Genomic DNA, 14,400 nt, shown 5'->3' on the forward strand with positions numbered 1-14,400 from the left:
CTTATGGGATGCGAAAAAGCAATATTAAGAGGGAAATCTATAGCCATAAACACATACACTAAAAAGAAAAAGGATCTCAAATCAACAACCTAATTTTAAAGCACAAGCAACTAGGAACAGAAAAACACAAAAGTTAGCAAAAGTAAGGAGATAATAAAGAGTACAGCAGAGATAAATAAAATAGAGAAGAAAAACAAAAAAAAATCAGTGAAATCAATATTTTTTTTAAAAAGTTCAACAAACTTGACAAATCCTCAGCTTGACTAAGGAAGAGAAGACACAACTAAAATTAGAAATAAAAGTTGTCACAGAAAAAAGATTATAAGAGACTACTATGAACAAATATATGCCAACAAACTGATAATCTAGAGGAAATGGATAAATTCTTCAATACATGCAACCTACCAAGACTGAATCAGAAGCAAATAAAAATTCTGAACACATCTATGATTGGACGGACACTGAAGCAGTAATCAAAACTCTCCCAACAAACAAAAGCCCAGGGCCAGATGGCCTCACTAGAGAATTCTACCAAATATTTAAAGAGGAATTAATACCAATCCTCTTCAAACTCTTCCAAAGAACTGAGGGGGGCAGGGGGGACACACTTCCAATTTCATCCTATGAGGGCAGCATTATTCTGATACCAAAACCAGACAAAGACACAACAAGAAAAACTACACAGACCGATATTCCTGATGAACATTGATGCAAAAATCCTCAACAAAATAAGACCAAACTGAACTGAACTGTACATTAAAATACTTATATATACCATGACCAAGTGGGATTCACATTTGGAAAGCAGGGATTGGCATATGAAAAGCAATCAATGTAATACACAACATTAACAGAATGAAGGACAAATAACAAATGTTTGTCTTGATGCAGAAAAAGTACTTGACAAAATTCAACATCCTTTCATATTAAAAATACTCAACAAGCTAGAATAGAAGGAAAATACCGTAACATAGTAAAAGCAATCTATGAGCAGCCCACAGCTCACATCATATTCAGTGGTGAAAGACTAAAAGCTTTTCTTCTGAGAACAGGAACAAAGCAAGGATACCCACTGTCCCCACTGCTAAACATAGTACTGGAGGTCCTCCCAGTGCAATTAGACAAGAAAATTAAATAAAGGCATCTAAATTAGAAAGGAAGACATAAAGTTACCTGTTTGCAGAGAACATAATCTTACATGTAAAGAACACTAAAGATTCCACACACAAAAATTTTAAAACTAATAAACAATTTCAGCAAAGTTACAGATAGAAAAATCAACACACAAAAATCAGTTGCATGTCAATACATTAACAACAGCTAATCCAAAAAGGAAATTAAGAAAACAACCCTATTTGCTATAGCATCAAAAAGAATAAAATACTTAAGAAAAATTTAACCAAGGAGGTGAAAGACTTGTACAAAAAACTACATGGGAGGAGATAGAAGAGGGTAAAGGGGGGATAAACGGTGATGGAAGGAGACTTGACTTGGGGTGGTGGACACACAACTCAATACACAGATGATGGATTATAGAATTATACACCTGAAACCTATATAATTTTATTAACCAATATCACCCTAATAAATTCAATTAAAAATAAAGAAAACGACAAAACATTGCTAAAAAAATTGAAAAATGATAAATGGAAGCACATCCCATATTCATGGATTGGAACTCTTACTACTGTTAAGATGTCTATCCTACCCAAAGTAATCTATAGAGTCAGTGTAATTCCTATCAAAATCTCAATGGCATCTTTTTGGTAAAAACAGAAAAAAACTGTAAAATTCATAAGAAATCTCAGGGGACCCCAACTAGCCAAAATAAACTTGAAAAGGAACAAAGTTAGAGGCCTCACACTTCCTGGTTTCAAAACATACTGCAAAATAACAGTAATCAAACTGCTGTGGTGTCTTTATTGGCATAAAGACAGATAATACAGACCAATGGAATCGAACAGAGAGCTCAGAAATAAACCGTTGCACATACGGCCAAATGACTTTTGACAAAGATGCCAGGACTACACAACGGGGAAAGGACAGTCTTTTCAACAAATGGTACATGGAAAATTGAATATCTACATGCAGAAGAATAAAGGTGGACTGTAACATGAAGGTTGTGGTAACCTGAATTTTGCCATGTGCCAAGTGTAGGCCTGGGAACAGCATTTTCTTTTGTACCTGGGTTATACCCCCATTTTTTTTTCAAAAGAGAATTGTAAGTAAAAAATACAAGACAGTACAGTGTAGTTTTAGCTAATAGGTTTTTCAAAGGTACTATGATTAAATTTTACAGGCACGTGAAATACGGCACAGGGAATAGATCAATAACATTGTAATAATGATGTACGGAATCAGCTGGGTATTGGACTTACCAGGGGAACATTTTGTAAATGGTATAAATGCCTAAATGCTATGCTGTACACCTGAAACTAATATAAAATAAAATAGAAATGTCAATGTAATTGAAAAAGTAAATAAATAAATAGCAAAAAATGTGATTAAATTTTAAAAAGCAGAATAATAAATCTATATGATTTCTATTATGGCAACACACCAAATATTATACTTTTACAAGCTTTAATCAGAGGAGAAATCGTAAAGTGTCATATAAGAACAGAAATACATTTTTTTAAAGATAGCCTCTTTTTAAAAATATTTTTTTTATTGATTTCCGAGAGGAAGGGAGAGGGAGAGAGAGATAGAAACATCAATGATGAGAATCACTGATTAGCTGCCTCCTGCATGCCCCCTACTGGGGATCGAGCCTGCCCTTGACTGGAATCGAACCTTTAGTCCACAGGCCCACACTCTATCCACTGAGCCAAACTAGCTAGGGCAGGAATACATATTTAAACATCTGAGATGGATTTCTTTTAGACTTCCTTTAAGTCACTTTGTGCCTACCTTTTGGTTATTGCCGGCATAGCAGTTTCTTTCCTGGTCCCGGAGGGGGACGGCAGAGAGCCACTGGGTTTCTTTGGTAACACGGTGCCGTTGTTGACGGTGGTTCTTAAAGGCAAGGTCTGCACCAGGGGTCTTGCTGTAAGACAAGCAGAAAAGGAAATCAGAACGCGCCCCTTGTCAAGGTACCTCTTTAAGATCCGTAGAACGGCTTCGATGTTTACCAATGCGAGCAAAAATGAACGAAGGTGCAAAGGCAACTAACTCAATGGGGATTTTTAACAAGTGGTGCTGGAACACAGAACCTAGACGCCACCCTCACACCTCATTCAGAAACTAACTCACAATGGACCACAGATCTAAGTGTCAAATGCAAAGCGATAAAACTTCTAGATGAAAACATGGGAGAAATGGGACCTGGGTTTGAAGATGACTTTTTTTTTTAGATATAACACCAAAAGGGCAATCCATAAAGAAAAAATTAATAGCTTGGACTTCATTAACATTATAAAAATTTTCGCTCTGTAAAAGACATTGTGAAGAGGATAAAAAGAGAAGTCACAGCCTGGGAGAAAATATTTGCAAATCACATAGCTGATAAAGGATTTGTACACAGAATACTAAAAAACACACACACAAAAAAAACCTCTAAAAACTCAACAGTAAGCAAACAAACAGCCCATTTAAAAAAAAAGGCAAAAGATCCGAACAGACCCCTCACCAAAGAAGATACACAGATGGCAAATAAGCATATGAAAAGATGCTCAGCATCTTTTGTCACCAGGGAAATGCAAATTAAAACAGTAATGAGCTATCTCTATACACCTATTAGGATGGCTATCCTCCAGAAAGCAGACAAAACACCAACTGCTGGGCAGGACCCAGCCACAGGAATTCATGCCTTGCTGGTGGATGCGAAAGTGTAGTCACTCTGGAAGACAGTTTGGCAGCTGCTATACATAGTCTGACCATACAATCCAGCAACTGAGTGACACGAGATATTTTCCCAATGATTGGAAAACTTACGTCTATATAAACCTGCATTTAATATTTATAGCAGCTTTATCCGTAACTGTCAACAACCGGAAGCAACCAAGATATCCTTCCACTGGTGAGTGGACAAACTCTGGTACGTCCATACAGTGGAATGTGACTTGGCAAAAAGGGCAATGAACCAATCCTTACGACAACATGGATGAGCCCTATTTCTATGTTGCTAAGTGAAAGGAGCCAGTCTGAAAGGCTACATACTGTAGCCTCCCATGACAGCCTATAAAAGGCAAAACTATAGGGACCAAGACCGGATCAGAGGTTGCCAGAGTTTAGCGGTGATAGCGGTGGCGGGAGGGGTTGACCAGGCACAGCATCGGAGACTTTTTAGGGTGGTCAAACTCTTCTGAACACTACTGTGGTGGTGAAATGTGACACTATGCTTTTGTCAAAGCCTAGAGTGAACTTGAATGTATGCAAATAAAGTCAATTAGGAGATGGAGGAACCTCAGGATGGGATGCAGATTGTGACAAAAGAATCTAACTTACTACAAAGATATGCTCCATCTAGCCTCATGGATGGGAGTGGAGAGGAAAGGTGCTGACAAGTAATCCTGGAAGTGAGGGGAGGAGGTAAGATTACAGAAAGAACTGCACGGAGCCCTGTATTCTACTTAGTAAAGTTGCTTCCCATGGGGGCACAATCCTGAAACCACTATACGTAAATACTAGATTGAACAGCTGAGCGAATGCCCGGAGGATGGGTGGAGCCAGGCTTCTCGCTGTCAGAGAGGGTGGTAAAGACCAGCAGGGGGCAGGCTGGAAGGAACAGGTGGTGATGGGGCTGAGGAGGAGCCGTCGGATGAAGCCACGTCTAGCTGGACAGAGCTACAGATACAAAATCGTAGACACGTGTGTGTACACAGGCTAGTGTAAACACATGGCTTTCCCAGCTCTGTCTGCTGAGAGCCTAAAGCAGGGACACCCAGTGCCCAAACCTTGGTTTCTAATATCATTCTACAGTGAAAGGAACAGGGCCCCCTGGGGAAATACCTGCATCTAGGGCAAGGGCAGGAACATACCACATGAGCCTGGAGCATCTTATAGTGTCAGAGAGTAAACTCTGGTGCCGTGTCACATATAGAAATTTTTTAATATTTGCAACCATAGTAAAACAAAGATTTATATTTTTGATATTTATTTTATATATTTAAATGCCATTTAACAAAGAAAAATCAACCAAAAAAATGAGTTCTCGTGTCACCTCTGACATGCGTGTCATAGGTTCGCCATCACTGATCTAGGGCCAGGGCAGGAACATACCACATGAGCCTGGAGCATCTTATAGTGTCAGAGAGTAAGGAAGTGCTCACAAAACAACAACAAAACCCCAAAACTCTGTATTGATGACGGCGAGTCAAAGGGAGGCGGGAGCCAACAGAAAGCCCCCGACGGCCAAAGCTGGAACAATTTGAGCAACAAAATAAATTAAGCTGCTTTGGATTGTAGCCCCAAGTTTAAAATAAATGCCACGAGTCCACACTGATGCACGTAAGTGACTGAGTGAATGACTGAAGGGGGAGAAGAGATAAACGCCCCACGTGGTCATCCCGTGTCTTGGCCTGGCTATCGGACTGCAGGCTCCCGGAAGTGGCACCTGTGACGACACCCCACCCAGGAGGTATTGGACATGTATTTGTGGACCCGGCTGCATAACAGAATCCCTGCTTCAGAGGAAAGGCATTATGTTGCCACTTCTGAGTCACTCCCTCGTTTGTGCCTTCGGGCCCAGTGGGCCTAGCACACCCCACGGGCAGTGTGACCGCAGGCAAGACCCCCGGGCCCATTTTCCTAACCCATCAAGTAGAGGCTTCAGTCTGCAAGCGCTCCAAGGGCGTCCCCTCCCGCTCTGAGACCTATGATCCTGACTCATGTGAGAACAGGCTCTGAAAAGCAGCACCCTGGTGGGTTCTCTTTGACTCGTCAACCCACAGGAAGTGAAAGGAGAAGAGTCCGAGGCGGAAGTGGACAGGCCCAGGGCGGGGCGTGGGGGAAGGTGAGGAGAACAGGGAGCTGGAGACCCAGGCACAGGTGTGGCACCGGGGCCAGCAGTGACTTGGCATACATGCAACAGAAGGTCCCCACCCTCTACCTGGAGTGAAACTCCTGCACACCACCCACAGGGTGCTGACGGGACTCTCTGGCTGTGAGGTATTCCGAATGTCAGGTCTAAAACGTGCACGTGCAGGCCTGAAAGGAGCATGTTTATCATCTTTCTAAGTGGTCGACTGGAGGAACCAGACTTCAAAAGTACTGTCCATGAGAATATATTTTCAAAACTACAGTTGATGCAAGTATGGAAATTCGAGTGTAGCTGGTCAAATCTACCAATGCCTATTGTGACACTGATATTAAGTTATAATCTAAGATCAAGACTGATATTAACAACTCAATGTGCAACATTTGATAAGTAAAACGTCCCACTAGGCCTAAAAATAAATTCAATTATGCAAAGCATGACTATGTGTGTGATTACATGTGAAATCCACAGTTTAGCTTTAGCATATCTGACCAGTGTGGACCTAGAATTCCCAATTACCTTTTTAAAAATTTAAAATATGTCTATATTTGGAATTGGAGAAGGCTACCTGCTTTTGCTAAATTGTAAGACAAAGTAGATAACTGATTAAGTGCTGGGGACGACTCCTGTCACCAATACCCAGGGAAACTGCAGAGGCTTCTAATTCTACCTTTGATCCAGTAACCCTACTTCCAGGAATCTACCCTAACGATGTGCTGGAATAATACAACATGGCATATGTACAATTATTTTTAAGTTATTTCTAAAACAAAGGACCGCCAATAGGGACTGGCATCAACCATGGCTCATCCCCACAGTGGAGTACTATGCAGCGATGTAAAAGGAAAGAGGTATTTTTCTTTCTACTTTTATATACATGTGAACATTTTCATAAAACAAAGTTCAAAAACAATCTTTCTTGGTCTCTGAAAAAGTGACTATACCTACTAACCCTTTTCTATAAATCACTAAAGCATTCCTACCTAAACTGGGGAGGGAGTGAGAAAACAGAAGGAACTGTGGTGTGCTCTGCTCAATAGAAAGCAGAAGTGACTTTCCCTAATAACTGATGGGTAAGGCGAGAGAAAAGGAGAAAGCACAGTCGACGGGAGAGAGGGGAAAAACGGCGCTGTAATTGTGGTTAACCAGGATAAAGAACTAAGTTCATGATTCTTTAATTTAACTCACTGCAAATTTGCTAGTTTTCTCTATCTAATAAGATTTGTGAAGGGACCATAACATAATCTTTCACACAATTATGTGCTGAATAGGATCTACTGTACTTGGGATACTTTTGCCAATCAAATCAGACCTTGAGAAAAGAGCCCTCATTCCCAGTCATATAGTTATGCATTTCTTAAAGATTTGACTTGATTTGCATAATGCAAATTTGAATAACATTGCTAAGAGGTGAGCACAGCAAAGCAGCATGGGTGGCGGAAAGAACCCCCTCATGCGTCCAGTGGCCTTGGGGTCCAGACCCAGATCCCCCCTCACTAGCTGTGTAGCCTGGGGCAGATTATTCCGTCCTGGAGGCTGCTGCCTCCTCTGTGAAATGGGCATGTTAATAGCTCCCTCAAAGGATTGTGGGAGGTGAAATGAACTGGTAGACCCAATATCTACTGCAAAGCCCAGCCCCTAGCGGCTAATGAGTGGTAGCTACGGTGACATTTAAACATCAGGAGAAGTGTCCGCAGCAGAGGCTACACTGTTAAAGATCACCAGCACCACCAGCAGGGGTGTTTGGTTATATTTATTAAGTCTCTGATCATCAATGAGGCTATTGATAAAAAAGTCTGCAAAGGTACATGAAAGTTTAACAAAAGGCAAGCTGTCCAATCGCAGCCAAATTAAAATGAGCAATAGGAGCTACTGGCTGGTTAATGTCAACAAAGCCCACGACCCAGATGCTGGGGCAACAACCATATTGCAACCCACATTTTACATGTAGAACCCCATGTGCTCTCCTGGCGCTGACAGGGAAGTTAGCCGAGCACGTGTACAATGGATCCGTTATTCATTTAACAAATCCGTGAAGCACGTGAGCCAACTCCAGCCCGGAAGTCAGCGGAGAGCCTGCTGCTTGCCTCAGAGCAGCGAAGGTCAGATTCGGTGAGAACGGAGTCACTATGCACCAAAGAACAACTAAAAGTAAAAAAGATTAGAAGCCAACTAAAATAAAAAAAAATAAAAAAAGAAAAGAAAAAGATCATAAAAAAATAAAAAAAGAAAAGAAAAAGATCATACTCCTACCACTGAGGGGAAAACCCGATAAATAACTGTTGGTATAGTTCTTTTAAATGTTTGCATAGATTTGGTCTATGTAGTTGGAATTACACAGTCTATACAGTTTGATATCCTGCTTTTGACTCCTAATATAATACATAATACATGAGCATTTTCGCTGTTGTTCCCAATCAGATATTTTTAAAGATACACAGCGTCCAATCAGGAGGTGCCACCCATCCAATTCCCCTTGTGCACAATGCCACAATGAACCCCTTTATTCACCAAGCGTTTTCTGTATTTACACTCATAATAGCAACAGATAAAGGGGTCAGTTCATGTCATTCTACCAGCAGTGAGTGCAGCCCCACTGCAACCACAATGCTGAGAAAACCTGAATACTAGCGAGAATTTTAGAACACATGCCCCGGTTGATTCTCTCTTCTCCGCTCTATGGTAAGCCACGTTCAGCAAATCTTCCGTCTGCACGTGGATCCAATGTGGACAAAGCTAACTTTGCAGGCAGACATTCTCTACAGTAAAGACACAGGCGAGGCAACCGGTTCTTAATATTAAAAAAATACATGAAAGGAAAAGGAAAAAGAGATAGCACGGTGTGGGGGCTTGGCTGAGTTTGGCTATAAGCCAGTATCGCTGGGCTAAGAAGAGTTGGGGAATGAGTGCAGTAGGCCATTCTAAGGAAGGAGAATATTGTAAAAAGGACGAGTAGCCCGAGACACACTCCCTCCACTTAAACTAGGTCCACAGGCACTTGTGGGGGTGGCCGCAGTCTTCCGTCTCAGGAAGCCTCGCACTTGATCTGAGTGAGTTATGTCGGGGACCGCAGTTCTCGTTGTCACACTGGTTAAGTCCTACGAGGAAAGACCAGGTGAGTCCCAGCTCGGACAGCTTGCCTCTCCTCGAGCAAGTGGAGAGGAACCAGAACGATCGTCCATGGCCTCGCAGGCCACGCTGAGGCCAGTGAGTGGACGGGGCAGTCCAACCACCGGGGACGGGACAGCTCACCCTGCACTTGCTCTGAGCGCTGGATGCTGACTGCGGCCCTGACTGCGGCCCAGCCCCCGTCCCTGCCGCTGCAAACAGCACAGGGATGTGCACTCAAGCTCAAGACAGAGCCCTCAGCTTTGACACCTAACCTTGGCGGGGGTGGGGGAGGATGGGGGTGGGGTGGGGAGGGGTCACTGAATATTTAAAAGTTAGAATGCCACGTGTCCAGGCTGGTTCAGGCCTGTATTAGGATGGCCAGCCAGAGTGAAGTGATAATAACGTAGCCTTTTAGAAACCAAAGGAGGTTTGTCTAAAGCCCATCTTCTCTAAAAGATGCCCCAACCAATCCAGGGCTGCGGAGTGCCAGCTTTCCAGGCAGGGGGTGCGCGTGTGGGCCAACGCGGGCCCTCGGAAGCAACAGCACCCAGAGCTGGTGAAGGACACCTCCTCCCAGCTCCAGCGTCCTGTGTGGAGGGAGCAGCAGGTGAGCCGGGAGAACCACCCCTCCCTCAGGGCTCCACCCCGCACCGGCCTCTGTGGTCTGTCTTCGTTTCTGGACATGACCTTCTGGCTGTTCTGCTTTGATTTCCTTTCACTTATAAAAAGGATGTTATAGGAAACACCAGCTCTAACCATGAAAAAAGTGATTTCTCCTAGGAGTTTTATAAAAATCAACCTTCACTCTTTTTTTAAATCCTCACAGGAGGATATTTCTTCCATTAATTTTTAGAGAGAGTGGACAGGAGGGAGGGAGGGAGGGAGGGAGGGAGGGAGGGAGGGGGGATATAACCTACAACTCAGGTATGTGCCCTTGACTGGGAATCAAACCTGAGATCCTTTGGGCACAGGCTGGCACTCCAACTCCTGAACCCCACCACCAGCCAGGGCGAACTTTACTGTGAATCAAGAAAAGATAACTCCTGGACAGCCTTCTCTTATTATCTCCCCCCGCTAATTTTCTAAAAATAAAGACATTGCACAAGTCTGGAGTTTTACATGAAGCAACTACTTCGAATGTACCCTTTAAGATACAGTAGTCATCACAATTATTTTTGGAAAGCTGAGTAGGTCAAGAATACCTAAAATAACCTGGTTTCTATTTAAAACGCCCGATTGCTTTGCCATTTAGTAGGAGAGAAAGATTACTTGAAAGAATTATTCAAAATGCAGACGTTGCTAACGTGTGTATCTCACAGGAGCTGGCGGTGACGACCCCAAAGCACAAAGAAATAGACTTCCTTCCACAGGAATGTGAACACAGCCGAGTCCTGGAGGAACAGCTCGCACCCGCGGGAGACAGGCCCCTCCTGACTCCAGGAAAGCATGGGAACTGTCAATCACCTGTCAAATTCAACTGAAATAAGAAAGTCCATTTTAAAGGGACATTACAGCCCGGCCGGTGTGGCTCCGTGGTTGGGCATCTGTATCTATGAACCAGGAGGTCAGGGTGTGATTCCTGGTCAGGGCACATGCCCGGGTTTCCGGACTCGATCCCCAGTGTAGGGTGCGCAGCTAGAGTCGATCAATGATTCTAATCATTGATGTTTCTATCTCTCTCTCCCTTCCTCTCTGAAGTCAATAAAAAAAAATAAAAATAAAAGAAAGGGACATTACAGGCCACAATCTCAAATGTTCTAAGCCAGTGGTTGTCAACCTTCTGGCCCTTTAAATACAGTTCCTCATGTTGTGACCCAACCATAAAATTATTTTCGTTGCTGCTTCATAACTGTAATGTTACTACTGTTATAAATCGCAACGTAAATATCTGATATGCAGGATGGTCTTAGGTGACCCCTGTGAAAGGTTCGTTTGACCCCCTAAGGGGTCGCGACCCACAGGTTGAGAACCGCTGTAAATCTAACTGAAGGAATTCCACAGACAAGAGGAATTTAATTCCGCTTCGGAGGGTGGCCACGAGGAAAAGTCATTCTGGCAGAAGGTGAGCCACGCGTATGGGCTGGAAGCAGACAGCAGGGCACCAACCAGCCGGACAGAAGCTGTCAGGAGGCAATTCATTCCCAACATTCCAAAAAGAAGGTCCTACCAAGTGACTTAAACAAAAACACTGCCTTTGTTATGTGTTGTTCCCAGTGCCCCGGGAAATGAAAGGAGTGTCCATTTCCCAGAAGCCCACGGGGCACAGGAGCCTGGGGGAGGCTGCGCTCACGGAGAGCAGAGAAGGGGATTCAGGGGAAACGGAGTTGCCCAGGAGGAGCTCACTAGCTAGTGTGTGTGCATATGTGCGCATGTGTGTGTGTGTGTGGGGGGGGGGGCAAGGATAAACCTCAGGGCTCTGAGCTCCTCAGGGAGGGCCCAGCTCCGAGCCTGGCATGCGGCCCAGCCTCAGGTGTAAGGTGAGCACTGAGAAGGGGCGGGGAGTTAGCCAACGCCTCCCAAGGGCACCCACGGGAGGGCGGGGTTTCTTGCAACCGAACTCTGTTCCAGAGAATCTGGATGAACAACTATTCTCATTCCTCAGCCCCCCGAGCATTTACTGGTCACCAACAACTGTCCCCTCTGGGCCGCACGTCACCGACATCAAGGAGAACACTGCCCTGCCCCTCGGGGTGACTGTCCACGCTGGGGCTGCGGCTGGGGCTGCGGCCGCGGCACTCTTTTTCTGCGTGTGGGTCCCTGTCAGTATCAGAGCAGTGCAGCGGCCCGGGGAGGAGCCGACCAGGAGACCGACCCTCTCGCACTCCTGGCGACGCGAACACCCACCTTTGGTAGGTCCTTTCCTGCTGAGCACGGCCTGCTGCTCCTCCGTGATGTTCAGCCGCCGCACCACGTCGGCCAGAGCCGACTTCAGCAGCTGGATGTCGTCCTCTTGCATCTGGACCCGCTGCTCCAGGGAGGCGATGCGGTCCGTCACCTCCATGCTACTTGCCGCGGAGGCGCTGTCATCTGAACCCAAGGAAAGGAGCAAGTGAGTCTCACGTGCACCCCAGGGAAGCCAGCCCGGCACACACGCCCAGCCCAGCCGTCGCTGCAACAGAGTAATTAAACCCAAAGGCGGCGGCCTCCCTGCAGAATCACCTGGAGCCTTTAAACAAAAGGCTGCACTTCCTTCTACTCGTCTCCCTCCACCTTGGGAGTGCTCCTCATTGTTTATTTATTTATTATTTTTAATCCTCACCTGAGGATGTGTTTTCATTGATTTTTGGAGAGATAGGAAAGGAGAAACATCGATGTGAGGGAGAAACATGGGTTAGCTCCCATATGTGCCCCAACCAGGAATCGAACCTGCAACCTTTTGGTATATGGGATGATGCTCCCACCACCTGAGCAACCCAGCCAGGGCAGGGCTTCTCATGTTTTAGGCTGTGTTGTAACTGCTACTGTATTTTCTAGATGCAGGCCGCCTTATCTCTTCCATGATAGCAGAGGACCTCGGAGGTAGCGGGGTATGGGAACCTGTCCATTTCAACTTCCCACACATGGCCCAATCCACGCACGGTCTCCCAGCTTTGGCTCCAACAATGCACAGGTAGGTCAGATAGTCATGAGGCCACACCACCCATCGGGCAAGACCTTTAGGGACTGGCTACGCAGACCAAGCAGTATGAGGGGTCATCTGTGCGGTGTACGTACCTGTAGGAACATGGTAACCACATTTTCTTGTACGGAATCTCTGGTCCCCATTCCTCCTGAAGGGGCACCAGGCCCTGGGTGATCTTCCCGCCTCCCTGACCCCGTTTATGTCGTCTCCCCTTGGGCACCACGCTGCGGCCGCGCTGACCTCCCTCCCGCCTGCAGCTTCTGTATCTGCTGCTGCCTTTGCCTGAAACATTTCTCAACCAGCTTTTCCCATAATCAAAGTCCTCGATCTTTGTGTCTCCACTCAAGTGGGAGCCCTTCAGAGAACCTTTTTAACAGCCTCACCTACGCTGCCACTTGGCAATACTTCAACCTTATCTCTTGCTTCAGAGCTTCACTGCAAACTCTGACTGCTCCTGTGCCTACTCACTGTCTCCGTCTCCGAGCTAAAATGTGCACATCAGAGTCGCTCTGCTTCCAGGTACAACAGACCCTGCTGGACAGCACCCCCTGCAGAAAGCAAGTATGAAGCCTGAAACACACATGACAGCTTCCTGAAGGTTCTAGAAGCGGACCCAGCAGCACAGACACTCTGATGGGGGTTTACATGCGCTTGGCGGAGGCAGATGGACAACAATGCAAGTAAATTCCCTCGTCTGTGGTGTTCAGCCAGAGGCAGGTGCACACGACGGGGGAGGGTACGTGTGGAAAACCCGTCAGAGTTTTATCCCTAAGAAAACCCAAAGTGAAGTCCAAAGACGGTGAACACTGAAGAGAGCGGGGAAATCCCAGGAAGGAAAAAGCCAGAGGGGATCCCCCAAACTGTCTATTCACAGGGTCCCACAGAGAGGGGATCCCCAAACTGTCGATTCACAAATAGGGTCCCACGGACTCAACCATCCAGCTAACTAACTACAAAAGATCCGGCTGGGACCGGAGCTGCAGCCTAGAAACGGAGCTCGCAGTTCAAGTCCAACGAGAAAGGTCCCCACTGAGACACAGGAAACAGTGCTCATTAGAGAAAACAGAAAACAGCATCTCTACCACTGAGCATTCATCACACCCGGGTGCAACCCAAGGACACTCAGGACATCGAAGAATCAAGATACGGAAGACATTCTCAAGAGAAGAGAAAACAAGTTGAGTACAAATCCAAAACGAACAAACCATTGGAGCTAACAGAAAACACTTGAATATACCCTTCTTTAAAAAACAAACAGGCCTTGGAAAATATGTTCAATGTCAATAGCCACTAGGAAGATGCAAATGAAACCCACAGTGAGATTTCACTACACAACTGTGGGAATGGTTCGAATATAAAATACTGACAAAACCACAGGCAGTGAGAATATAGGGCAAAGGAAGCTCTGCTACATGGCTGGTGGGCACACATAAAGGTATGCCACCCTGGAAAACGGTTTAGCAGTTTCTTATAAAGTTAAACGTATACTTATTACCATGTGACCTCGCAATCTAGGCACTGACTCTAGAGAAGTGAACACTCGCGTTATAGTGGCTCCATGCATACGTGGTAACGAGGGGAAGCAATTCAGGTGCGCTCCAACTGGTTCATGGACCGGCGGTGGTGCACCCATTCAGTGGAGTACTACACAGGGACAGAAAGGAGTGACCGATGGATACATGCAACAATT

The 14,400-nt window shown here is 45.3% G+C and overlaps 1 protein-coding gene across 1 annotated transcript in view; it reads right to left on the reverse strand.

The window, feature by feature from the left end:
* Positions 1–12,113, reverse strand: part of LOC102428259 (echinoderm microtubule-associated protein-like 1) — a gene marked incomplete at its 3' end in the record, with an annotated part of 54,947 nt that extends 42,834 nt beyond the window's left edge. Inside the window, exons 1-2 of the mRNA XM_006107298.1 lie at positions 11,933–12,113; positions 2,911–3,046 (exon numbers count right to left, since the gene is read on the reverse strand). Coding sequence (XP_006107360.1) covers positions 2,911–3,046; positions 11,933–12,089 — 293 coding nt within the window. The remainder of the gene's footprint in view (positions 1–2,910; positions 3,047–11,932) is intronic.
* Positions 12,114–14,400: the final 2,287 nt, after the last annotated feature.

The sequence above is a fragment of the Myotis lucifugus genome, unplaced genomic scaffold (assembly GCF_000147115.1).
Source record: "Myotis lucifugus unplaced genomic scaffold, Myoluc2.0 scaffold_1096, whole genome shotgun sequence".
NCBI lineage: Eukaryota > Metazoa > Chordata > Mammalia > Chiroptera > Vespertilionidae > Myotis > Myotis lucifugus.